The sequence below is a fragment of the Cotesia typhae genome, unplaced genomic scaffold (assembly GCF_013202065.1).
Source record: "Cotesia typhae breed Kobodo isofemale line unplaced genomic scaffold, CoteBio_Ctyphae contig_5, whole genome shotgun sequence".
Taxonomy (NCBI): domain Eukaryota; kingdom Metazoa; phylum Arthropoda; class Insecta; order Hymenoptera; family Braconidae; genus Cotesia; species Cotesia typhae.
The window spans coordinates 7,032,283-7,059,951 of record NW_027423757.1 but is presented as its reverse complement, the minus strand read 5'-3'; the positions used below and the strand labels follow the sequence as shown (position 1 = coordinate 7,059,951).

The window sequence follows — 27,669 nt, the reverse complement described above, 5'->3', positions numbered from 1 at the left end:
TCGTGGTTTGAGAAGAAGTTATCTCATTGTATTATATTACGCATTGAAATTTGTGTTGCGGTATTTTCTGGGGCCAAATATTAATGGGCCTCATTAAGACCTTGCTTGACTGTCATTAATCAACCGGAAGTCATACTTCTTGGACTGTCGTCTGTGTACACCTGGGATTGATCCATGATGTAGTTAGATATCGCAATAATGAAATGACTGATAGTCTTCTTGCGTTGATTTTTGGAACGACTATTTACGAATTACTATTAAAAAATTATTTAAAATTCGTTCAATACATGTTAAAAATATAAATAAAGGTTAATAAGGTATTAATTTGACTCCATTTGATTTTATAATAATAATTATCTCTAAAAAATTATCCATTTTTATTCAATTAAGCTACAAATTATAAAATGCTTGACAATAACCCATATAATGTTTATCATTTGTATGTTAATGAATGAATATGTATTATCATTGCACACTTCTAATATGCATTGAGTGCGCTTCACGCTAGCTTAAAAAGTAAGAAAATTTTCTAGTATAAATGTCGATTATTTGTAAAGTATTTAAAATCATTTCTAAGTTTATGTATTTTCTTTGGCATTTTGTAATCTATCTTATCCCTAAGGTATCTGTTTTACAAATATATTGTTTGTTTATTGTAATTTTAATTCATTTAATTTCATATATGAGTACTTTCTACCACGTTTATAGTTTAAAAGATTTTTCCAAATGATATTTTTCTATCGACTATTGCACTTTTTTTTTTTTATAATAATTTATATATGACATGATATAAAAAAAGCAACTTTACATATAATAGCATTAATAACAAATTTTAATTGGCAATTATGTGCGCTAAGTGTTTAGTATAACTTTTTAAAAACTTTTTAAAAATCGTTTTTAATCGCAGCTACGTACATATTTTTTTTTTTTCGTTATAATGAATAAATCGATGATTACATTTTATTTTAGACACATAAAATTTTTATTTCAGTAAAAAGGCGGCAGTTTTTATATTTAGTTATTATCAAGGCACGCTATAGATGTGTATTAAATATGACAGCGTAATTCATTTTTTATCAAAAAAATTCATAATTAAAATAACTACATCAAATGCGAAACCACTTTGTGCAATTTGATTATTTTCATAACTCTCAGAATCTATGAATACTAAAAATAAATTGGACCTTGGGGTTAATTTTTAAAAATAATAATAAGACTATAAGAGGTATGAAAAAATACATATAAATATTGTGATATCATACAAAATTAGTACAATAATAAATTACTAGGATGAATTTTTGTTAAGTAATTGCAAATACTTCGTTTTCAATTATTATCAAGATAACATTTTTTTCTTCAATGATTTTGATCGCTTTAAACCAAAAATAAATCATTAATTTTCAAGTATAATTGTCTAAGAAAAAAAATACATCACTATTATCAAAAAATAAAATAATATTTATTAATTATAATACTTATTGTTGGGGAAAAAAAAAAAATTAAATTTATAAAAAATATAAATTAAAAAAAAAATAATTTTTTTTTTTACTGAAATTACCCATTTCAATCAATGATATGCATAAATAAATAACGAATATAAATTCATCAATAATTAATTACAATTTATATATAAACGAAAAAAATACTAATACAATAAAACAAGAGAACAAACAGAAAAATTAAGGAATGAATCACAGAGAATCTAAGGTTGGAAACCTTTTAGATTACCACTCTAAAAACAATATATAATATAGCAGATAAATTTACCACAAAGAAATACTTTGTTTCTTCTATTTGTATAAGCGACAAAAACCAAGAAGAATAGTTCTATTCACTCTATCAGTATTGTTTAAGACATTAATTGTTTTTTGCTATCTTTATGATGTGAAGCTTTGTACTGAAACTCTTAATATATAAATTTTTTATAATTCATTGTAGCTTCAAGCAGTTGATAAATAAACATTATTTTCTCCACTCTCTGCAGCGATTAAACATAAATTTTGTGTCTTCGAACAATAAATCGTTATATAAATAGTTATTTATATATAAGTATAAAAATAAATTGCTTCAGTGATTCTGCAATTTTCTTAGCTGCTCTTCAAGTTCTTTGACACGCAGTTGACTGTTAGCTAATTGTCGCTTTACCAATCGCAATTCATCCATTTGTCGTACATAAGCTAATCGGAGCTCAGCTTCATTATTCGGCACATCGACAGACTCAGAAATTTTGTTGTCCGATGAATTATTGTTCTGTACAGAAACATATTTATATCGATTTCAATTAATAACATCGTAACAATGATAATTGTACTATTTAAAGTTAACTTTCATTTCATTCACATATAATTAATATGTACATGCTTTAATAAGTAATCAGATAGTAAATTAAAGCGTTATAATTGACAACTTATATAAAATGAAAATGGTTCATCTTTTTTTACCATGCTCTGATTGTTAATAATGAAGTTGTTAATCACAATGATGCTCCAGCGATGATTTAAAGTCGTTAGATGACAATTACAACAATTAATTGTTATCGAATCAATTAATTCAACTTTTAGATGACAATGAAAATAAAAAAAAGAATCTTTGACAATTAACCTACCTTGTAACAATTCGTATAGGCTCCAAACTTGCTAACGAGCTCATAGAATTCGGTGCTACATCTCGGTGTCTGAACCATGCAAAGTGTTAGTATTATACACATTCCGATAAATAAATAAACAAACATTTAAACAGACTCAAATTTCTCGATAATAAACGGATCTGAGAAATTCTATTCAAGTAAAGAATTTATATTATTTTAATTACTCACTCAATTTAAGTATATGCTATAAAGATGTTTGTATATTTAAAAAAATAAATAAACCAGCATAAAATACAATAAACTTTATCGATAGCAACTTGAGCTTTGTTTTAAAAGAAATTGTAATAATATTAAAAAACAAAAAAATTTTATACGCACATTCATTGTGTTGAGCTGTTTTAAAAATAAATTCACTTTAATAATAGCTGAATAATTTAAACAAAAGCTTAGTTACAATCGTAAAGAGAAGCCAACTATGTTACAGTTCAACAGACAAACAACTAATGCATAATACATAGAGTAAAACAATGCGAACGAATGCACAATTAAATTTCTCACCTGAATAGTCACATGACCAAATCTCTGTTGCAGCTGATGAATTTTTGTGCTCTGATTACTTGATGTTTTCTGACTTTTCTCGGAAATATCAAGATCTATTGATCTGTAGTCAGGTATTGTTTCCGTGGATAAAAATGCAAATTTTTTTTTCGTGTTAGTATCTGTCGCTGGTGTCAATTGAGCTGGTTTATAAACACGCGGTTTATGAGTTGTGATACCTCCGCCAGTTTTTAGTGATATTAAAATAGGTGGACTGTTCATTCCGCTGATCCAATCTTTTGCTGACAAACTGGGAGTTGTTCCAACTGTATCGGGGTACAGGTCTTCTTGAAATTGATCGCTCTAATATAATAGATTTAAAAGAGATTAGATATCACAATATAGTAGCTAATAATGTCTCAACTCTCTATTGATCTTTTAATACATACTTTTCTCGGTACTATCATTGAAATCGGTTCGCACATACCACGAGTAGCGTGTAACTTAAAAAACCTGAATACTTCACACGTGGATGTGTTAATACCTCGCTTTGGCATTACGCCCAGTCCTCGCTGAGGATTACCCGATATAAATTGACTCAAGTAATGTAACCAAGGGGCTTCATTTACAACTTCGTAGTATCTTATGTTACCGTCTCCCTAAAGTAAATAAAGTATATAATATTTATTTTATTTTAATGCAATAAGCGTAATAGTATCATGAGATTATTTTTCTTGTCTATTATTTCATTGTTTTTTTTTTTTTTCCTTTTTACCTTGCCAGCAAGATAAACCATATTAGTATCGTTATCACAAAATGGGAATACGATTCCACTTGATGAATCTATCGTTTCACATGTAAGCGGACTTGACAAATCATGCTGACTCCAAACGGCGTACTGACGATCAGAGTGTCTACTGAATCCAGTTGTCAAAAGACGTCCAGAACCGCCAAGAAATACAACTTTACTTGCTTTTGTTCCTGCATGACATATTCCTTCCTAATACAGAATTTTTGAATTAACACAAAAGCGATACATTACTATTAATTAATTAATTAATTAATCAATGTACGTACGGAAATAACAATGCCGGAACGTGGTTCAAAAACTCGCAACTTTTTGTCTTTACAAGTAGTAGCTAATAAACTACCATCCCTATTCAAGGACATACTGTAAATAACATCTGGATGGCGATCAATAATATTTATTGCTTCTCCGCGGTTGATATCCCATACAATGACAAGGTGATCGAACCCGGCGCTAAATAGAATATTGTCAGCGACTGGATGCCATTCGATGTAGGCCACACGACGCTTGTGACCCTGTAGTTCAACTAGCCACTCATTGAGATTCCTTGAAAGACCACCGTCAGGTATATGCCATAGCTTGACCTAAAAGAAAAAAAAATAAGCGAATGTACTGTCATGCGACAAAATAAAGTAATAAATATAAATTATAATAATTAAATTTGAAAAAAAAATATCTTACCGTACAATCATCGGAACATGATGCGATGACATTATCATTAAATGGATTCCACTTAATATCCAAAACAGGACCTGTATGTCCAGTTACTCTATTTGCATTAAAATCCAATCGTCCTGTCTATAATCATTAATCATAATTAATTAGATAAAAATTAAAAATTTTAATGTATGAATTATAAATAATTGAGAGAGAATTTCGGTTGGGTCAAGTGAATTAATTATCTTGTTGTTACACTCGTCTTTTCACGCAATGATCATGTCTCTGAATGAAAGTAGATTAAAATTGTAAATATAATAGCATCTAAAGAGAGCGAGCGAGCGAGAGAGGGAGAGAGAGAGAGAGAGAGAAAATACACTGTAATGATCGTAGTAAATTTAAGAGAGCCGATTAGCATCGCGAAATAGCCAGTGAAAGTACGAGAGTTAGTCTTTGGGCAAATACTGTACAGCATAGCGCATCTTTTCTTCTTCTACTCGACTCAACTCGTAACCATTAACGCTTTTCCACACATATTTATATTACCACCATTTACCATCTATTACATATGTGTACATGGTGCTATATACAAGGTCATGAACGTTTGTATATAAATGATTCATGTACGTATACTAATGCTACTTAAATAATTCAATGCATGAGTTTCAACAGCCAACGTGTTATATATCATTTCATCTCTTTTACTCACATTCTCATCTCATTTAAAACTAGAATTTATTTTCGAACGCAAAAGAGCGTTTCGGCACTTCCGCTTAATATAAAAACGTGTATATATTTTTACAAGGATTTAAGGCTTAAAAATAACGGTCAAGTTGTTTAAATTAATTTTTTTTTTTCTCATTAATACTCACATTGTCAAGAGGAATTACAAGAAATGCACCACCACCAGCTACTTCTGTGACAATAGCCAGGAATTTTGGATTGACTGCACAAAATTGTGAGTCATGAGCATTTTTAGTGATTTTTATATTGTCGTAGCATTTATCCCGCTTCGCCGGTAGGCCATACACATGTCGGAATTTGCTACTCCGTACTCCGCGGAACCATGACTGTAGAAAAAAGTAATTAATTACCATTATTATTCATTTTGTCTATTTTTAAAAAGTCTACATCTCTAATTAATATTCTTTTTTAGTTTTCTGTTGTCACATGAACGTATCAACGTTTCGATTATTGGATTCTACCAAGCGAAACTTTCGTAAGTGAATTTGCTGAATCAAAAAAATTTCAAGTCACGCTATAATTTCTGTTTTCTTTTCTCCAAAGATTTTTTTTTCCGTTACAGAAATATTAATACTTAAATGTTTATGCACCATAGTTACTCGGCTTTATTGATTAGAAATAAGCAAAGGAAAAACTTTTAATTTAACTTATTTTTAATATGGATTATAAATATATTTACTACCTACAGTAAAAATAAAAATAATTAAAAATAAATAAATAAAAAAAATAAAAATTGAAACAAAAATTTCTTACCTGTTTATCATTAGTCATATTGATAAATCTTAATAAAATTCAAAGTGCTCAACGTTCATGTGTATTCGACAATTCATACAGTGGGCTTTCCAATATTCAAGCTCAATGCCCATGCAAAATAAAATTTGTACAAAGTAGAAGTACAGAACAGACCAACTAGTACACAGCAGACAAAATTTTCTGTAGATTTTCTGTTTAGTTTTTTAATTGTACTCTAAGGGTAGACACTTGACCTCTTTACTGAAATTAAGTAAGAAAAAAAAAACACTAACTACAAAATCATAAAAATAATCAAACAATAAATAATAAAAATAAATAAATAATTAATGTGAAATGATAGAATGAATACTAATAAAATGAGGAACTTGATGAATTATGGATTAATATGATGGAATGTGAACTAAAACGCACTATAATTCAAGGCTTGTGAACAACTCCTCTGATGAAGATGTACATCAAGCAAGCGGTCGGCTGTTACTGAACATTACCAGGGAACGGAACGTCAGCGGTTGTAGACTCCCTTCTTCATGCATTATCGTACATACTCTACTGCTTATGCTATGTACTATCATATACTCGTAATAGCTAGTTTTGCTTTGTACTTTATACATTAACTGCACTAACTAAATATCATACTATTATATGCACATTGATATCAATAATACACGTGAGTATATAATAGAATATTTAGCCTCGGTACATATAACACGTACATTCAAACGTAAATGTTTAAAAAAAGAAAAGCTTTTATTACATTTCCGGATAATTAAATATTAAATTTTTATCAATATTTTCAATACGCTCTTTTTTATTTTTTATTGAAATTTAATAAAATAATTTATTAATTATTCACTTAAAGTTGCAATTAAATTTATCAATTAATTACAGAACTATTAATTAGACAGAAAGAGATTATTCATAGATTTACTATGGTAATAAATTTATAAAGCAGATTTAACGTCTGAAATCGATAAATAAATGAGCAAACAAATAAAAATAAACATTTGTCGTATCGATTTCACTAAGAGAAAATGTCATCGTTTACTTTACAAACTTGTTTAGAAGAATGAAGAAGAGAAAGAGAAAATTTAGAAAAAAAAAATTAGTAAATAATAGATAAATAAAAAGCTATGAAATGAAATTAACCAATGGAAAACGTGTGTCTCTGCTGATTTATTAGATATTACATATTTTCAAAGAAAACAAGAAAATTGAAAGCGTACATAAGCTTTCGCTTTATTGCTGTTACATTGTTTAAGTTAAATACTTAACTAGTCAATTTAGAAAATTTTATTTTTTATTATGAAAGCAAATTTATTTACTAGTTTTTTTTTTTTTTTTTTTTTAATTTTTTCTTATGAATTATAAAAATTAATAAATAGTGATGAGCTATTCAGTAAGTAAGTATGCATGATCATCGATCACTCTCAAGAGTTTAATAGCTTTTTTATCGTGTGTTGATTATTTGATATGTTGGTTGATTAACTCATCGTAAAATGAACCACGAGCCCAGGAAAATAACGCCGGGAAAATCTTCTAACAAGGAGGAGAAAGGTGACAATTAAAGAGGGAGAAGTATTTTTAGCGAGGTCATTTCAAAAGTCAATAAGGATCGTATTGCACAGGTGAATTTCAATTAACTTAAATTTAATTAAACAATCGAGCACTAGTTAATTAATTAGTTTTATATTATATACAATATACTCATTGTTTAATATGATAAATTGTTATATTATTAACTTCGTAATCATTTAATGGAATATTTTAATTATTTAAAGTATATACCAGTTATATAAAAATAATATTCTTAATTACTTTTTTATATCTCAGTAAGCGTTATGAGATTCAAATTAAGATTTCATTGTTGGCTTTATTTGTAAAAGATAAATTATTAGTGAAAAAAAAAAGTTTTCTTCCGCAATTAATAGAATAAAAATAAATTTATGAACTTTAATAAAGATAATACAGCAATTTATTATATCTGGAGTGATTATCAATAGTTTCAATATGATTTCAAACAGATATAAATAATAAATAATTATAATTATCATCATGATGATTATATTACGGAGTATATTATATATCGTGTATTACGATATTTGTTATATCGTTTAGATGTATGAACTTCATTGCAATTATTACCGACGGACACGCTGTCCGTCTAACTAATTACGGTCCATTACCTAATTTATACTAATTAATTTACTCTGAACTTGCTTTTTTATACATTGCAATTTCAATTCACTACATTTAAATTGAAAGCAACGTTTTTAGATGAAAAGTCGTTTTTTCAATAACAATTAAAAAATACAAATTTACAAGACTGGAATAAAAACTCTGAAATATTTTATACATTATTCCAGTAGATACCAGAAAGTCCCAAACGTCAAAATATTAATTGTGCTCTTTTACACTAGGGGAAGAAGAAAAAAAAATTACATTAAAGTTATCAGCCACTTGATAATTTTTGAATTTTATTTAACAAATAAATCTTTTCTGAAAAACTATTTTTAAAAAATTGCATTCATAATTTTTTAAAATTTCTAAATGTCAATTTTTTTTCTCATTTATTTTTGCCATAATTTATTTATTAAAAAATTCTAAAAATTAATAAATATCTGCTAAATTAATTCTCATCAAAAAAAAAAAAAAAAACATACTAGTTAACCGTTAGCTGTCAATTTTAAAAATTTTTATAACAAATCAGTTACAATAAAAAAATGTTTCTAAAAATTTTCACTTGTAATTTTTTTTTAATTTTTACATGTGAAATGTTTTAATTAAATTTTTTTTTATAATAATTGAATTGCCATAAAGTTCTAAGAATATTTTTTGTCTGTCAACTTCAGTGTCATTTGAACTATATATCTTACAGCTAAATGTCAAATATCAAGCATGAAATGATGATGAATAATAAAGTGCCGGCTCTATAATAAAAATTTAGACTATCAGATAAATCAAAAGCAAAGTCATAGCAAACCAAGCTGTATCTCATCCTGTGTAAAGAAAAAAGCAATTTTATATCATGAATGTACTGATAATAAAATGATAATGACAGAAAAAAATTATAATACAAAACACGATGAAAGTAATCTTATTTCCTTACTCTTTCACTGGGTTTATAGCAAGCCCTGGCGTCGACCATGTTGCTCAACAAGTTGTGTTGATCATTGTTGGCTTCTTTACTTAATTTTGATTGAAATTCCTCTTTTACCTTAATCATTTCACGGTCTCTTACACTGTGACCCATGTAAACAAAAAAAGCTTGATAGTTTGTTGTTTACGTTTAGTTATTGTTATTGTTATCGCTGATAGGAAGGAGTACACCTCCACTTTTATTATTGTCACTCGTTGCTTTTTTTTTAAAGACACAATACTCTCATGAATTAATCTGAATTATTTATTGTAAAATTATTGATTACAGATAATAAACAAATTTTTTTTTGCGACAATCAACTGTGTAGATTTTGCGTTGTTAACTGTACATTCTACTTTACCGGTGCTTAAATGTGCGTAAATATATAATAATTTTTATTCTGTGTAATAATAAGTGATTTTAGATGCTATACATCTACAATTATCTACAATATTATAAATTTATAAATTATAATTTTTTTCATAATTAATATTTGTACATAAGCTCGCAATTAGAGTTGTTTTAATTTTAACATTTCAACAGTAGCTGATAACCAATCAAATGTTAGGATTGATTACACGTTTCAAATAGTAACATTAAGAACTATTGCCAACTTCAAAACGAAAAATATTTAACTGCAAATATAACAGAATATAGGAAGTTTTATTTTTGAAATCATTATATTTCATGTACCGAATTTTATTGTCGTGCATTTCATGCCTTACAGATCGAGAATTTATTCGTGCTTACTATTCGTGCTTACTTTGCACCTATAAAAAATAATTATGTCTTCACGTAAGTTATAAATATGTCAAAATTATTTATTTATCCACGTAATAACGATAGTTTTATTCAGTTATTATTCATAAATACTACAATTATACTTCTTTATTTAGTGTAATACATAACCAAATATATTGATAGAAGTTAACATGCGTTTTGTACGCCTCATTTTTATTGACTGTTTTATCATTAAATAAATATTTTTCCTGTAATTATGGTGATTGTAAGTGTATACATATTCATTTGTAGGTAAGAAAAATAAAAAAACCAAGGGACAGACTCTTGCATTGACGGAGTTTTTGGGAGGAGTCCCGACAGTCCCAATCAAGTCAACCAACTGGGCTGACGATGTTGAAGACGAACATGGTAAATATTTAATTATTTAATATTGATTATTTTATTTTTATTAAATTATTTCTAAGAACTTTTGATTGTCACTTTATCGTTAAAAATAACTAAAAATATTAATTTTACTCCAATTATAGATCTTGGATCGTACATGTCAAGAAGCAATAAAGAGCCGGTTGTTTTACCAACGGCTCCTCGAGCAGCTCGTGCACCAGGAGTTGATGAAGAGAATATCCCGACGAATCCACCTTACGTTGCTTATATTTCAAATTTGCCTTACGATGTAGTCGAATCAGATCTAGCTGATTTCTTTGAAGGCATGGAGGTATCTAATATGCGTCTTCCCAAAGATTCAACCAAGCTACGAGGGTATGGTTATGTTGAATTCGCAGATCGTCAAAGTCTTATTGATGCTCTTTCTATGAGCAATACGATGATAAAAACAAGACGTGTAAGAATTGAGGTATCTAATAGCAGCAACGATGATCGTCGTGGTGGCGGACGCATGGGAATGGGTCGTGATAATCGGCGTGATGGATACGACGATCCGGAACGAACCTCGGGAGATTGGCGTAGCAAGCCCCGAGAAGAACCATCTGGTGGAGATGATCGTTTCCGAAGTCGTGGATTTGATGCTCGCGAACGACGTGGAGAGGATCGTGAAATTGATAATAAACCCGGTGGTTGGCGGGAGGGCGAGCGCAGTGCTCCAGCTTTCAGCGAGAGACGTGGTTTCCGTGGTGGTGGTGATGATGATAAACGTGGAGGTGGATTCAGAGATGAGGAACGTGGTGGCAGTTCATCTTTTGGTGACAAACGTGGGTACCGCGATGATGACAAACGTGGATTCAGGGAAGGAGGAGAAGGTCGTCGTGGGTATCGAGATGATGATGGCCGTCGTGGTGGGTTCAGAGATGATGAATCTAGTTCTAGTACTTGGCGTTCTGAACCATCTGCTCGACCAGTTGCTGATAATCCTCGTGAGTTTTATTTACAAATATTGCCTTTTTATTATTTCTTACTAGATATAATTAAAATAATTATAACTGACGTGTTGAATTTTTATTTTATTTATTTATTTAGCATCCGCTGAACCACGGACAAGGCCAAAATTGAACTTGCAGCCACGTACTAAACCGATAGAACCGGTTACTGCAGCAGAACCAAAGGTAGAAGAGGAAGAAGTTAAACAAGCAGAAGCAGAAGCAACTCCGGCTCCAGTACCAGTACCATCAACTAATATTTTTGGTGCTGCTAAACCCGTTGATACTACTGCCCGAGAACGTGAGATTGAAGCACGTCTTGCTAAGGCTTCATCTGAGAAAGCCAACAAGTCTGATGATGGGTAAACATTATTGTTTTTTTTTTTGTTCTACTATTGCTTTTTTTTCTTTTGCTGATGTAACTTTATCAATTGTTTTCAAAAACATAATTATGACGCAATTGTTATTCAAACGCAGAGAAAACAAAGCCTGGCCAAAGCGCAACGGAGAAGGCCGTGGTGATCGTGAAAAAGAAAAGCCACGATCCGCGTGGCGCTCAGACCAAGATTCTAACAGAGGAAGGCCAGTGGACAGACGTCAGGATCCTCCTCGGGGAAATACTTCTGTTCGTTACGGTACTTTTTTTTGTTTTATTATTTTAATAATCTTTTAATTATAACATCTATTTAATTTAATATTCATTTTTTTTACTTTTATTTAGAACATCGCGGTGACTCTCAAGGAGATTCAAAAAGTCACAATTCACGATCTGGTAATTATCGTGGTGACGGTAAATCCAATGACTCTCGTCGTCATCCCGAGAGGTAAAATTTATTTTTGAATATTTATCTCCATTCATTGCAAATACTAACTCATCTAATTATTGTTGTTAACTATTCAGAGAACGTAGATCCAAAGATCGAGAAGATAATATTCCACCAATGCCGAAAGCCACTGATGAAGAAACTCCCGTAAGTCATATGGAACCATTATTTTCTAATATTCGATAAAAATATATTGATCTAACATTTAACAATTTTTTGTATGATTTTAGAACTTTGTGGCTTCCAATAAATATTCCATGCTACCAGAAGATGTGGACACTGATAATATCGATAATTAGTTTGCTCATTCATGATTAATTAAAATTGTGCCACAATGATCATGATCTATAATTTGTTTTATCTGCATTGATCGATTAACATATAACAGCGTACGGTTCACGACTAAACATATGAACTATTTTTCGTTTTTTTTTTCTTTGATTAATTTCACTTTACATTTTATATTTTCGTTTATTTTACAACTTATGTTATTGATGATTATTATTAATATTATTATTGTGTACCTATTCATCAATTTATTCATATAGAGTGATCGTCGATTATTGGTAATAATTTATAATAAAATAATAAAAAATACAAAAAATTATTAAATATAAAAAAAAAACAAAAATACAAATAACGCTAATAGCTTAAAAGCCTAATTTTGGGGAAACTTGAATTTTCATCTAATGAATAGTTTCTTTAAATGTATTGTACAATATATCTGATGTAAATGTAATATAATAACCAATTTTAAACAATCACATAAATTAAAATCTTCAAGACGCGAAAATAGTAATAAAAATAATAATTTTTATTACTTTACATAAGGCCAAGGGGCTTGATATAAAAATATTCAATAACTAAAATTTTTAGTTTTAAAGACGAAATATACTCGAATTTTTGTTGATAATTTGTATAAAAATAATGAAAAAACAAAACAAAATGATTTTATAAAAACAAGAATAAATAAATAAAATAATTAGATCAACCACTTAATAGTATCATCAAAATATAGTTTATAATATCTACAAATTCGTTGCTTAACATAAATAATTTAAATTATTAAATAATATATTTATTACTGTGAAGTTGTTTGAGCTAATTGACGTAATTGCTTCAAAACTGTTTCCATCAATTTTTTCTTATCTCTTTCGCTCTTTTTTAGTACAGAAAATACATTTTTTTTATCTGACTCACGCAATCTGAATAAAAGAAAAAAAATTATTAATAAGCGTACATTTTTTATTAAATTAAAAAAAAAAATAGAAATAAGAACATACTTTTCTAATAATAAAATTGCCATGTTGGGTGTCACTAAATGATATTTACTCGATTCATGGCCATAGTCATGAAAGTATGTAGGCCAGTCCCATGTCATGAACAGATCCAATAGTTGTCGCAGTTGTGCAAAGTATTGTAGCAATATACCTTCTGGTAAGCCTAAAACTGGCTCTGATGCAGCAAATTCTGGAATAAATAACCAAAAGTTTGTTTTCTTTTCATTTAATTTATTCTTATTTTTATTATTATTATCATAATAAGAATCTTATTTTTCAATTTATTGTTTGAATTTAATAATTACGTTCGCATTGAATTGTATCCAAGTTTACTTGTTGAAGAGCTCCCATGGATATTTGTTTAACATCTTCGCTGATTAAAATATTTAAAATAGCCTCAGCTATATGACGACATGCTGATTTGCATGCTACTTGTGCAACTTCAGCCTAAAAAAAATAATGTTAAAAATTATTAAAATTACTGCAAATGAAAAAATAAAAAAAAAGAGATAGTTTATGATAAACTCACTGGCAAGTTTGTAAAACACGTAAAAGTGCTTTGTAAAAATGCAATGAGATCAGTAATGAATCCTGAAGCATGTCCTTGAGGCTCCGCTAAAATCCAATCATAATTTTCCAGCTCTAAAAATTCATCAAGTTTTCTTTCGAGTTTGTCACAAATTTGTTTCTCGGCGTCATCTCTGGCCACTCGAAACATAGCCGACTTGACTCCACCACAGCTCAGCTGTCCATCATGAGGTGTTCCCGTGATATTAGAAACAAATTCTTCAAGGTATTTTGTGGAAGACTCTAGATATCCTGTATTTATAATAATTTGTACTACTTGAAGAAGTGCTAAAGACGGTTTACGAAACAATGAAGATAAACACCCGCTGAAAGTTCGTGTCAACAAAAGATTTGTTGACTTAGTTATCATTTCGTCAATTTCAGTCTGGGTTAAATTTAAATCTTCAGAAAATTTTAAACAAGCATAAATAAACTCTTTAACTTGATGATAAACTTTAGGTACCATCATAGAAAAAGGAAATTTTTTAGGAAATCTCGCTTTTTCTAGTTCTGGATCGTGATAAGGAAATGATTCCAATATTTGATTATATTCTTCTTGTGACGATACTTGAATTGGAAGAAAATTATCTTCATCTAAAATATCTCTAAATAATTGTACCCAATGCTGCATTAATACTTCGTTGTAGTGAACTCTGATTTCTTGTAATAGATCCCAGAGTTGACCAACAGGATATCCATAATTTCTCAGGGTTGTGTTAAATAGCATAATGAGATTTTTTATTTTTAAAATAAGCGTTGCATCAGTACAGTAAGCTGAATGGGTTCGTAAAGCATTTACAATTTTAGATAATGCCATTGCCCACAATTCTTCCAAGTACAGTCGGGTTGTCAATCCATTTCCTGTATTCAAAATGTGATCTTCAACAACGAAAAATCCTATGATTCCATGTAAGTAAGTTTGATATCCAATAATATTCTCGTGCATATTAATCGGTGGCTGCAATACTAGTCGTGCTTGTTGATGCCTCTGCTGTTGATAGTAACTCTTAAATGTATCACCTTCACGTAATACTGTATAAATATGCATACAACGATAAACTGGACTAAAGTCCATTAGGTCTTGTGCACTTAATTCATCTTCGCCTTCATTTATAGGGGTTGAACTTTGCTGAATCTTTTTCTTTTTTTTTCCAATTATTTCTGACTCATTGACAAGCTGCTCAGCGCTATGTCTCATTGCTACTTCACCGATTTTCGGTGAATATTTTCGTATATTTTCCAAAAAAAATCGTAAATCAGACATGGAAGCATCTTTGATATTTTCTCTTAGCAAAGGAATTTGTTCAGTAATCTGTGATGAAAACCGATAATTTTTAACTTTAGGTAAATCAAAGGATTCTAAATGCTCGAGTGTTTTTAACGCTGGATAATATCTTTTGTCTTTTAATTGCCGTTGAAGTTTTGCATAGGCAGCAAGAACAGGTAAACATGTTGTCAAACTATCAATCGCTGCTGCGATATTACTTTCTACTTTTCTAGCTTTAACCAACTCTTCTCCCTTTTCAATTACTTGCGTTGTTGAAGCACTTATTCTTGTGTCTAGATCCAATATTTCAGTCTATAAATAAAAAATTTTTATTAAAATATCATTCAGAATTTCTGTACAGATAAAAAAAATTAAAAATAGCATCAACTAACATTCAACTGTTGTGCAAGAGATCTAACTTGTAATAGTTCGCGAATAGAATCAATAAATCCTTGATAATGATGATTGCACATTCGTTCTATTTCTTTGTCATGACTCTTGATTCTTTCGTCCAACTTTTCCATAAACTTCTGATGCTCGTGCCCATCATAAATAGCTCTGAAATATCAAAAAATAAATAAATAAATTAATTAATTAATAAAAATAGAACGATTGAATTTTTTGAAAATATATATCATTTAAAAACTAAATTGTTGATACCTTATTACTAAACCTACGCTACTAGTATCAGTTGATTCTATTTCAAATAACAAATGCTCATATTTAGGAGCTGACGTTGACAAAACATTGGGTCTCTGAGATACTTGAGACATAATAATTATATTGCTTTTAAGAAAGTATTAACAACCCGGCTTCATTTACCTCATCTACATTTACCCTTATTTTCAACCCTTATATTGCGCAATTGCAATAAACATGCGTACAAGAGTGAAATATACCCCCGCGTATTTTACAAACAAAAATCATCAGCAAGATTTTTATTAACTTGGTTTTTTTATTTAAAAAAAAAAAAAAAAAATAAAAACAAAAAATACATACCTAAATGTTGGACCTAAATAATCATCAATACCCTCTATTTCTTGAATTAAAATGTCATGATTTTGCATTTTAATACACTAGGTTGAATATATGAAAAATAAAATATCAAATACAAATATTTGTACAATTCCCTTTTTTCTTATGACATATATGGAGAATCACTTGCTTCTTGTTTGGCATTTATGAGATAAATAAATAACACCCTCTAATTTTCAAGGCTTGTTTACAATAAATAAATCTTTTCTGTTGAAAATTAACCAACACTAGTGACATTAGTGACATCTTGGCCTGTTTTTTTAAGGTTATACAAATTCCCGCCAGTTTAATTCATTCAACCACGAATAATACGGCATTTTTCGGCATTTGCGTCTTCAGTTATAGTTTATATATACAAGAGTTGTAGAGCAGAGAACGTAGCGAAGTGCTTGTGTTGTATGGACCCACAATAGAAAAACGTTATAAGTGAAGCCATTGCTCAATATCGTGTTTTCATAAATCATTAATCATGAGTAAACGTCCTACTCAGACTAATACTCTTTTTAATTACTTTACATCACCAAAAGTAACCAAAAAAGAGGATAATAAAGTGACTAAAGTTGAATCAAGTCCGAAACCCACAACACCTAAACGTGCTACTAATCCCAAAACAAAAGGTTGGTGTTAATTATTTTTTTTATTTATTAATTTAATTATTATTTTTCATATTTATATATTTATATCGTCTTGATTAATAATTATTATACAAAACTAGAGTAATGTATAATCTGACATTCAATATTTTTCTTTGTGTGAACAATTACATTTTACACAGATTGTAAAATTATTTTTTGATAAATTAATAGTTATTTAATGAGATTAATTAAAGAGATTACATTGAGTATAAGTATTCGTGTCATGTAATCATAAAATTTATTTAAATAATTTTTGCTAGCTACTGTTAATGGAAAAGAGAATAAAGAGGGATCTAATACACCGAAAAGAAAACGACAGGAAAAAGAAAAACCCAAGGTCGATGAAGAGAATTTGGAAGATGTAGACAAGGATGAAGAGACCCCTAAGAAGACTAAGAGAAGGAGGATTATTATTCCCTCAGATGACAGTGGGGACGATTCAGATGAATATAAGCCAGGTAAAATAGTTTAAGATCTATGAAAAATAAGACACGGTTCTTAAAAGACGCGGTTCACATAGATAATTTTTAGTATATACCTGCTATTTTGTGCTTATTAAAAACTGACTGTTTTATTTATTTTCGAACAACAGATGATGAAGATGCTGAAGACTCAGAAGCTTCAATATCATCAGGTGCTCCTACATCTGAAGCAGATACTACTGTAGACACCCAAACTGAAGATGAACCGACACCTCAAAAAGAACGAGTAATATAACATTTACGATTTTTTTGTCAATTTAATTTTTTCATGATAATTTATCTTTTCATATATATATATATATATATATATATATATATATATATATATATATATATATATATATATATATATATATATATATATATATATATATATATATATATATATATATATATATATATATATATATTTTTTTTTTTTTTTTAATTAGGTAGCTAAAAGAAATCCTGGTAAAGCTAAAAAATCATGGCCAGTCCAGAAGAAAATTGTTGATGATGTAAGAATAAATGGATTATTACTTTATTTATCATGACATAAAAAAATAGCATACATTTTAATATATTATAAAAAAACTGAAATTCAAAAAGTATTGGATATAAATGTATTATTTATTTTTTCTTAATATTTCATTTGTCTGTAAAAGTTATTGAATGTCTGCTGTTTTTTTATAATTATGACCGATCAATAGATGAGTACTTTTTATTAACATAAACTTTAACTATAGGATGAATCGAATAAATCCTTCCAACTGCAAAAAGCAGCTTTGCCTTCGGGTCCAGCATCAGGCAATGAGAGTTGGCCTCATTTGAAGCTCCCATTTCTTCAGCCGGAAAAAATTCGCGATGCTAAAGAAAGAAGACCAGACCATCCGGAATATGATCCCAAAACAATTTATGTCCCGAAAGATTTTCTTGATAAGCAAACTCCAGGGATGCGTCAGTGGTGGATACTCAAGACTCAACATTGGGATTGTATTTTTTTCTTTAAAGTTGGTAAATTTTATGAATTATATCATATGGATGCTGTTATTGGGGTGAATGCTCTCGGCTTGACTTTTATGAGAGGTGAATGGGCTCATTCAGGATTTCCTGAAGTGAGCTATGGGCGTTTTTCATCAATGCTCGTTGAAAAAGGTTACAAAGTTGCTCGTATTGAACAAACGGAAAATCCGGCAATGATGGCAGAGCGTTGTGAAAAAACAAAACCAACTAAATTTGACAAAGTTGTTAAACGTGAAATTTGTCAAATCAGTACTCGAGGCACAAGAGTGGCTACCATTCAAGACACTGAAAGTTTTTCAGCCCATTCTAAATATTTAATGTCTATAGTTGAGCAACAAAACTCAACTCAGCTGCCTACTTACGGAGTTTGTTTCATTGACACAAGTATCGGAATTTTTTATCTAGGTCAATTTGAAGACGATCGTCATAATTCGCGTTTACTTACGTTGTTATCTCATTACACTCCTGTTCACGTGGTTTACGAAAAAGGAAATCTGTCCCAAGTAACAATGAAAATAATCAATACTCAATTGCCAACCACAACAATGAAAGAAGCCTTATTAAAAGATTCACAGTTTTGGTCAGCGACAAAAGTTCTTGAGAAGCTTCACGAAGGGGAATATTTCAAGTATGAATCATCTAAATTTTCTTGGCCTGAAGGTCTGAAGCCTTATTTAAATGAGCGAGACACTCTTGGTTTGAGCCCAGCGGATGATAAACAACTGGCAGTTAATGCTCTGGGTGCTTGCGTTTACATATTGTCAGACTATAAGCTAGATCAGCAACTATTGGCACAAAAAAAGTTTCAAATTTATGTGCCTCCAGATATGAATGTTGTTGATGGGCAAAATATTGGACCACTTGCAAATATGGTAATCGACGCTGTCGCAATAAATAATTTGAATATTCTTAGAGGAAGTTTATCTCTTTTAACAATTTTAGATCACTGTTGCACAGCTTTTGGGAAAAGGTTACTAAAAGAATGGATTTGTCGTCCAGTTTGTCAGAAAAATTTAATAATTAGTCGTCAAGAGGCTATTACAGAACTTGTTAACCTTTTTCACGTATGTCAGGATGCTAAAAAAATTTTGAGTACTCTTCCAGATCTCGAAAGATTATTGAGTAAAATACACGCTCACGGAAACGCTGCTAAGATAAAGAGTCATCCTGATGGTCGAGCATTTATGTTTGAAATGGGTACTTACAATAAAAGAAAAATCAACGACTTTGTAAGCTGTCTTAAAGGTTTTGATCAAGTTCTCAAAATAATGAAACTTTTTGAACCTTTTGAAAGTAATTTGATAGTCCGAACAACACAACTGGAGCCTAATGGAGAATTTCCTGATTTAAACGGAACCATCAGACATTTTGAACGTGGATTTGACGCAGAAGCAGCATTAGAAAAAGGATGTATTATTCCCAAAAAAGGAATGGATATCGAATATGACAACGTAATTGCTGAAATAGAACAGATAAAAATTGATGCCGAGAATTATTTAAAAACACAATGCAGACATTTTGGGGCTAATGTTAAGTATACTGGAACTAAAAAAAATGCTTATCAACTTGAGGTACCTGAAAGTCAAGCGAAAAAAATTAGTGATCGCTATCAATTACAAGGGCAAAGGAAAGGTTTCAAACGTTATTGGACTGAAGAAACTAGAGAACTTCTTAGAAGACAAACTGAAGCTGAAGAAAAGCGTGAAAAAGTGTTAAAAGATTCCGACAGACGTACCTTTGCAAAATTCAGCGAGCATTACGACATGTGGGCTACGGCTGTTTACAAAGTCGCCGTTCTTGATGTCTTAATTTCACTCGCTGAATACTCAAGAAGCGGTAGTATGTGCGTTCCGGAAATAGTTGATAGTAATGAAATTATGTTGGATATAAAAGATGGCAAACATCCTTTCATTACCTCAGACAACTTTGTTCCTAATGATACATCACTTGCAACGAACAATTATGGCCCTCTAGTAGTTTTAACTGGGCCCAACATGGGCGGTAAATCAACAATCATGCGTCAAGTCGGTTTACTGAGTATTATGGCACACATAGGCTGCCATATACCAGCAGAAAGTTGCAAACTTTCATTAATAGACCGTGTTTTTACTCGACTTGGTGCTAATGACGATATGATAACTGGAAGAAGTACATTCCTTGTTGAATTAAGTGAAGCTGCTGCATTTGTACAACACGCTACTAAAAATTCTCTCGTTCTTGTCGATGAACTTGGTCGAGGTACTTCTACACACGACGGGACAGCGATTGCAGCGGCGGTTTTGAAAGCCCTTATCGAGCTTAACTGTCGAACAATATTCTCTACTCATTATCATGCACTAGTAGAAGATTTCAAAAACAATCCACATGTCTCACCCGCTCACATGGCTTGTTTAGTTGAGAGTGAAGAGTCTGACGCTACCCAAGAGACTGTTACGTTCTTATACAAGTTGGTCGAAGGTGCGTGTCCAAAATCATACGGGTTCAATGCTGCAAGAATTGCGGGAATAAAAGCAAACATTACCAAACGTGCTAACGAACTTGCTAAGGAACTAGAAGATGCTGGAAACAGGCGGAATTTATTTATTTCATTATGTAATGTTGAGAATAATAATGTTAAAGACATACTTAATCAAATGCATACATTGAAGATAAAAAATTAATTTTTCGCCATACTCTATTATTATATTTATATTTTACACAAAATACTCAGTATTGTTAACATATAGATATTAGATATTTTTTATAATTTAAAAAGTGTTTTGCTCAAATAAATTTCAATGTTGTTTGTTTCATTTGTTCACTGTTACGGAAATGAAAATTTTCCATTTTTAATTATTTCATTTTAATAAAATAGTTACCATAAAAAAAAAACTTAAATTATTCGTATATGTTCTTGAATTTTGTACTTTTTTTAAATAAATACTTTTAATGAAATATTAATTATTTTATTGAATTTCTTATAAAATAAGTTATCGTATAATTTTTGATAATTATTTTTTAACTCGATAAAAATTTGAAATGAAAAAATGTTATAGAATATTTAAATAAGTATTAATATATAATATGAATAAATAGTACCAATAGGTTCAAAATTAATTTTATTGAGTAAACTAATATTAATATTAATTAAATACAATACATGTTAAATGGACATAATTCAAATCAATTAAAACTGACTTTTTACTATAATCAAGTAATAAAAAAAAAATTGTTATTCATAATAATTTAAAGAAGCAGTTAACTCAATCTGTAGTTAAAAATAATACACTTATAATTAATTGAAATATATTTTAAATTCCATATCAATCTTCAAGCCATACTATGCTTATGTAATCATGTCCTTATTACACTCCGATGTAAAATATTGAAACAATCTTACTTTCGAGTATACTAAAGGGTCAATAAGAAGCAAAATGTTTCGATTTAACCCTTAGGCATTATTAAGTTGAAAGATCTTTTAAAAATTCTGTTGCGATTTAGGCCCTATTTTAAATCACAACAATAATTAATTTAAAGATCGTTCTCATTTCTTTTATAAAAGTATTTTTCAATCAAAATCTTATTTTCTATTATTTTTCCCAAATTAAATTAAAATTAATTATCTTGGTGGATATTCAATAGCAAGTCCAAAAAATTTTCAGTAAATATTTGTTATATTTTCCAAATTTAATATTATTGTAATCGCCTACAAACGTAATTGTAATATTAACTCGATATTAATTTTTAATATTTGAATTTCGTCTAAAATATTAAATATCTAATAATTACTAATTAATATGTCTATAACTATAGCTAGACAGCAAAAAGAAGAGTATATGAAATACTTATATTGATATACGGTATGGTCTTATTATTATATTATTAATTTGATTTGTCATTATTATTAATTAATGCTACTGATATGTATATATTGCAATCAGCAATTTGATATGTTTATTGTTTTCATCCTAATAATTGAAATACTTTTTTATATTAATATAAGTATATAAATAAATTATTCACTAGATGGCTATAATGAAAATTTAACTGCATAAAAATTATATTGTTTGTTTATATCCTTTTTTTTTTAGCCAGTAAATTTAAAAAATATTCTTCGAGTTTTTTACATAAATATCTAATTTAATTTATGCGTCACAGACGTCCTGATATGTAATATAATGCTAATGATATGCATAGTGCCTTATTAATAAAATATTGAGGAAGTTATTTAATTAAGAAAATAAATAAAAGATTAATTTTTCGTACGTTGAGAATGTTATGTAAAATATTACCCCAGGATAGAATGTCACTCTAAAACATTTGGAAAAAAAAATTATTAAAAAATTTTGAGAATTACTTTAATATACTATTTTTATCTATTGATTGATTTTCTGATGGTGATTTCAAAGAATTTAATTGGAAAAAGTGCATAAATGCACTAACAGGTACAATGATGCTTATAGTTGTTATTAAGTTTAATAGTCAAATGTCGGTTACAAAATATATAACTGCAATAAGCGTACACATTTGAGATTATTTTAATCAATTATTGAGTGCAGTTGATATGTCGACGCAAGTTTTAATAGTGATTAAAAAAAAAAATTATCATTTAATTTATTAAAACAGAACTTCCATCCTGTTGAGTCGTAAGCAAAAGTTCAGAGGTATTTTCACACATGGATAGATCGATTTAGTAAAGGTTCAAGTGCATTTTCATCTATTTTGTCCAATAAAAATACTTTTATAGATTTTTTTTTTTTAAACGCTTCACTGCCTCAGTAGATTGATCGAAAACGCTTAGAACTTCTATCCAAAGTTTAAAAATAAAAAATAAAAGACCTCTTATTTATTTTATCTTAAAAACTTATAAAACTCACTTAAAACTTATTACTCAGCAATATTTTTTTCAATCTACGAAATCAATTAAGATGGAAGAAAAAAATTATTGAACCACAATTACATTTATTGAAAGCTAAAGAATAAGTTTACTTTTAAGTAATTAGTATTCTTCCTATAATTAAAAACCCATGGAAGTTTGAGTAAACGTAAAAGTTGGGAAAAAAATTATTCCGGTGGAAGAATTCATTATTAATAAAAATATCTAAATAAAAAAATAATAATGAAAAAAAAATTTAATTATCTAACTTTGACTTTAAATAGCAACCTATAACAATCTGAATAGGCCATCCATATTTATGTTACGATTATCATCTCTGTCTCAACATAGGAAGTAAATTAAAATAGCAAGTATTAAATATTTAATACTTTACTACTCCCTCTCCCCACAAATTAGCTAACAATATTGTACTATTGTTGCATTTATTATATGCAAAGCTGTACAGATAAGCTCGAATAGGAAAATTGTAAAGATTGTATAGCAAGATATTATTATGAAAGAATAATAATAATTATTATTATCCCGATCGAGATAATCGTGATTTCAAGATGTATATAGTTAAAAATTTTTAAAGTCGACAAAAATTTTTTCATCTTATACATGGAAAAATAAACACGAGTCCCTTCTGATTATATAGTTGAATTCGCACAGCAAAAAATGCGATAAATATATATACTTTCATTTTTTTACTCTTAATTATAACTTGTGGATGAAATAGTTTTTTTTTCGCAATGCTTAAAGGTAAATGTAATTATGTAATTGTGACTTCGTAATCGCGTAAAATAGTAGTGGTATTTTGCTAAAAAAAACCACTACTTTTTTTTTTTAAGTCTTAAACATTTTAATCAAGAAAACCTGTGTTAACAAGCTTTTCAAGGAAAAATTTAACGTCACCAAGTTCAGAATCTTTAATTCCGAGTGATTTCAACATTCCTAAATCTCCATTTTCGACTGCCATAAACACTGAACGCAAGTGTTCGAGATCCGAACGCATTAAATGTAATGCGGCTCCAAAATCTTCAATTGTTTGAGATTCTGAAATTATAAAAAAAAATTCAACAATTGTAATTATTATTTATTTTTACAATAATTTATTCTTTAATTCCTAAGAATAAAAATCAATTGCACGTAAAAATAAAAAAAAATTCTTAATTAAAATTATTATTGGTTTCAAAAATTATTATCTATAACCGTAATTATTTTAAACGTAAAAATCTTTTTGAGTTATCAAATTTATTTCAAATCAAGAAAAGATTTTTTGATTTAAAAAAACTTTTACTTTGTCCAAGTAAATTTTTTTTTTTTGTAGAAAAATCGTTGAATTTTTGTCGGTCATATGTGTTTTTTTATTTTCTTTACCTTCTATTTTATAAATGGATCAAAACATAACTATTACTAACCAGAAAGTGCGATTGCCACCATATTAACACCTCCTAACGGTGCTAATGCATCTCTTGCCTTACTGCCAAAAAGTTTTTCGAGGTAATTTGGACCATGGCTTGCCAGAAGAGATTGTAGAAAGCTAGCAGTTTCTTCTACGGGTGGTCTTCTAGCTGAAAAGCAAAATTTTCGTAAATAATAAGCTCAACACTAATAAATATGAACAATAAAATAATTAATAAATCGTTTAATCATTTAAGAACTTAACTTACCAGCTGTACAAAGTCGAGGATCTTCATCGTATCCGTTTCGACAATCTGGAGCCCCATCACATAAATACTGAATAGAGATACACGTTCCTTCTCCCGGACATTTGAATGGCTCGTAAGGGTGACAAGCATCTCCTTATAAATAAATACAATATTTAAAAAATTTAATTATCGTAATTTAATTATATAATCTACAATGAATTTTCACGAATTTGTAGAATTAAATTGATTAAACTTTATATAATTAAACTGAAAACTTGAAATAAAGTTTTTAAAAATGAGTTTTCAAATTAATTATAAAATTCATTGAAAATTAAAAACAACTTAATAATAATTTAGTAAAAAAGCGTCGGGTAGAAATAGTGAACTCATAAATTCCCGAGAGACCTTGTTGGGACATTAATTTTAACTGCCGGCAAAATTGATGACCTTGAGAATATACGTCGTCAGACATGCTCGGATCGACACCTGACCCAATTTAGAAAGCTCTTTAAAGATTGAAGTACATTTTAATTCCTTTGACTCAAAGGAATATTTTATTTATAAATGAATTTATTTTATGTGATGAAAATTATTTATTAAAAGGCGTCAGAGCAAGTAGATGTAACTTTGTTCTTGTATTTTTCATTAAAGCAGCAACTGTTGCTCGGCAGTTATCATGTCGTATCGATCGAAGAAGAGCATACAATAACTAACATGCAGAAAAGGCACTCCCAGTTAATTAAAAAAAAAAAAAGGTTCAAGTATACAATGTCACACGATATATTTTTATAAATATCAAAGTTTAAGCTTAGATTATAATAACAAAATAATCACTTATAGTTTTTCGTTAAATTTAAATAAAAATTTTTACAATTTCGTTAAATTTTTTTCTCTCAAATAAATATTTTTTTTTTCTTGATTAATAATTTAAAATAATTTTGCTTACCTGAACGTTTGGAATGTACGTGTCCATAAAATCGGGCAAGATCAATAGTTTTAGCTGGTCTGAACAAGACAATGAAAGCTAGGCTAATCGCCAAATTAGTAGACGATTTACAAATCATCGTTGAAATATTGAAACGCTTTTTTTTAATCAGTAATCAAAAAGGTTGCTCTTAAATTAAATAAAATTACTGGAATAATTTAATTCCTTTTTATGTTCTTAAATCTTTTACGCAACGTTTAAAAACGTCCGAACAGTATGACGTTAAATCACTAATACAATTTTAATGTTAAAAAATATAGTATTAGTTTCCGCGAGCTCGTGCGCGGTTACTAATGTCAACGGTGTAATGCCGCGTTGAGCTTTTTCTGATTCTCACAACAGGCGGCAAGTTATAAAAGTGATAGCGAGGGAGAGGGTAGAAGCACTGAACGGATCTGAGAACTACTTCAGAGCTTACCGCTGTTCTCTGTTCTCTCTTTTTTTAATCCTTTCATCGATTTCACTCCAGTTATTGTTTTCTCTATTTTCTCTATTGTTTTCTCTATATTGTTTCCTTCTTTTCGCTCTATCTATAAACGATAATGTTTAATAAACCTACCCACATTAAAAACAACAATAACAGTGCAGATTAGAGTCAATTATTAGTGAAATTATTGAGTTTATGGTGAATAATAATTAATTACTGCCCACAATTTGAAATCGGATTTCCGGATTTCAAAAGAATTAATTTTTCATTATTGTAAATTGATGAAAATTTCAAATTGAATTTATTTTAAATAAATTAATTTTAATTCTAATTTAAAAATATTATTTATTATAAAATTTACAGTGTGTTAATTTAAGCAATACTTGTAGGAAATAATTAATCTATATTTCATCAATTAAATTAATAAATACATAGAATTAATTTTCAATTATAAAATGTTTATTCATATAGGTTTAACTCAATATTTTGACATTCGTACTTATATTGATAATAAATTCCAACAATAACGAACGTATACTATAAATTATATATACACTTATATTGAAAATAATTAGAATACAAGAGAATACGTGGGAAGTTAATATGAAAGTAAATCATAATACTTGAAATGTTTTTTATCAAAGTAAAAAAATGGAAATTTATAGATAATAACTTTGTATTATTTTAAACAATTTCATAAATAGTACGGGTTTTTATCAAGATCCTTGTGGATTTAATGTTATCACATTTTCTGATATATTCTTCACACATTTTTTTTACTTCATTAGCTGTTGTTTAATTAAAAAAAAAAAAAAAAAACAACCCACATCTTTATAAAAAAATGCAATTTTTATTTTCCACAATTAACTGCACTTTTAATTCTTTTATAATTGACAAATTATTTTTCGTATGTTAGAACAATAAATTAATTGGCAAACAACTAATATGCGCCAATAACAATGAAGTTAAAGATCAAATTTTTATTGTTTCAACAACTTTAACTCATTTCAAACTGTTATTATTTTTAAAAATTTGATCATATTATTATTTACATCTAATAATATTAATATTAATATCCTGTTCTTTTACCTTAATTTTTTTCTTTATATCAATAATCAATTACAATTTTTCAAAGTCTGATTAAAAAAAAATTTCCATTCAACATGCTATTAATTCTTAGATACCATTGTTTTTCTTTTTCCTCTTCAAAATTTTTGCCTGTTTTTCATTAGTTATAAGTTATAACATTCACTAAATTTAATTATTTATATACATCTATAATATTTATATTTCATTCGTGTATTCACAATATCAAGAAATAA

General features: G+C 28.8%; 5 protein-coding genes across 6 annotated transcripts; 2 read left to right on the top strand and 3 right to left on the bottom strand.

The window, feature by feature from the left end:
• Positions 1–353: 353 nt before the first annotated feature.
• Positions 354–6,637, bottom strand: LOC141531064 (coronin-2B-like). Of its 2 annotated transcripts, XM_074248554.1 has the most exons (10): positions 6,498–6,637; positions 6,087–6,326; positions 5,462–5,659; positions 4,614–4,730; positions 4,202–4,516; positions 3,900–4,124; positions 3,574–3,783; positions 3,146–3,487; positions 2,606–2,674; positions 354–2,250 (listed from the first exon to the last, which is right to left on the bottom strand). In XM_074248554.1, exons 2-10 carry the CDS (start codon positions 6,102–6,104, stop codon positions 2,068–2,070), a joined length of 1,677 nt encoding a protein of 558 aa, XP_074104655.1. In that variant the 5' UTR covers positions 6,105–6,326; positions 6,498–6,637; the 3' UTR covers positions 354–2,067. The 2 variants fall into 2 exon arrangements, with proteins under 2 accessions (XP_074104655.1, XP_074104656.1); XM_074248555.1 differs by lacking the exon at positions 2,606–2,674.
• A 3,261-nt stretch (positions 6,638–9,898) lies between these two features.
• Positions 9,899–13,154, top strand: Eif4b (eukaryotic translation initiation factor 4B). The gene is made up of 8 exons (XM_074248556.1): positions 9,899–10,017; positions 10,255–10,371; positions 10,491–11,333; positions 11,437–11,698; positions 11,814–11,971; positions 12,058–12,160; positions 12,238–12,307; positions 12,391–13,154. The coding sequence occupies exons 1-8, from the start codon at positions 10,008–10,010 to the stop codon at positions 12,457–12,459; spliced, it is 1,632 nt and encodes a 543-aa protein (XP_074104657.1). The 5' UTR covers positions 9,899–10,007; the 3' UTR covers positions 12,460–13,154.
• A 5-nt stretch (positions 13,155–13,159) lies between these two features.
• Positions 13,160–16,474, bottom strand: Sec15 (exocyst complex component Sec15). The gene is made up of 6 exons (XM_074248553.1): positions 16,274–16,474; positions 15,667–15,832; positions 13,970–15,586; positions 13,746–13,887; positions 13,444–13,630; positions 13,160–13,365 (listed from the first exon to the last, which is right to left on the bottom strand). Exons 1-6 carry the CDS (start codon positions 16,339–16,341, stop codon positions 13,242–13,244), a joined length of 2,304 nt encoding a protein of 767 aa, XP_074104654.1. The 5' UTR covers positions 16,342–16,474; the 3' UTR covers positions 13,160–13,241.
• Positions 16,475–16,634: 160 nt separating this feature from the next.
• Positions 16,635–21,200, top strand: Msh6 (DNA mismatch repair protein Msh6). Its single transcript, XM_074248552.1, has 5 exons — positions 16,635–16,926; positions 17,205–17,402; positions 17,537–17,652; positions 17,858–17,923; positions 18,152–21,200. Exons 1-5 carry the CDS (start codon positions 16,779–16,781, stop codon positions 21,086–21,088), a joined length of 3,465 nt encoding a protein of 1,154 aa, XP_074104653.1. The 5' UTR covers positions 16,635–16,778; the 3' UTR covers positions 21,089–21,200.
• Positions 21,201–21,509: 309 nt separating this feature from the next.
• On the bottom strand, positions 21,510–26,627 carry LOC141531066 (prohormone-4). The gene is made up of 4 exons (XM_074248558.1): positions 25,882–26,627; positions 24,957–25,088; positions 24,705–24,857; positions 21,510–24,339 (listed from the first exon to the last, which is right to left on the bottom strand). Exons 1-4 carry the CDS (start codon positions 25,997–25,999, stop codon positions 24,146–24,148), a joined length of 597 nt encoding a protein of 198 aa, XP_074104659.1. The 5' UTR covers positions 26,000–26,627; the 3' UTR covers positions 21,510–24,145.
• Positions 26,628–27,669: the final 1,042 nt, after the last annotated feature.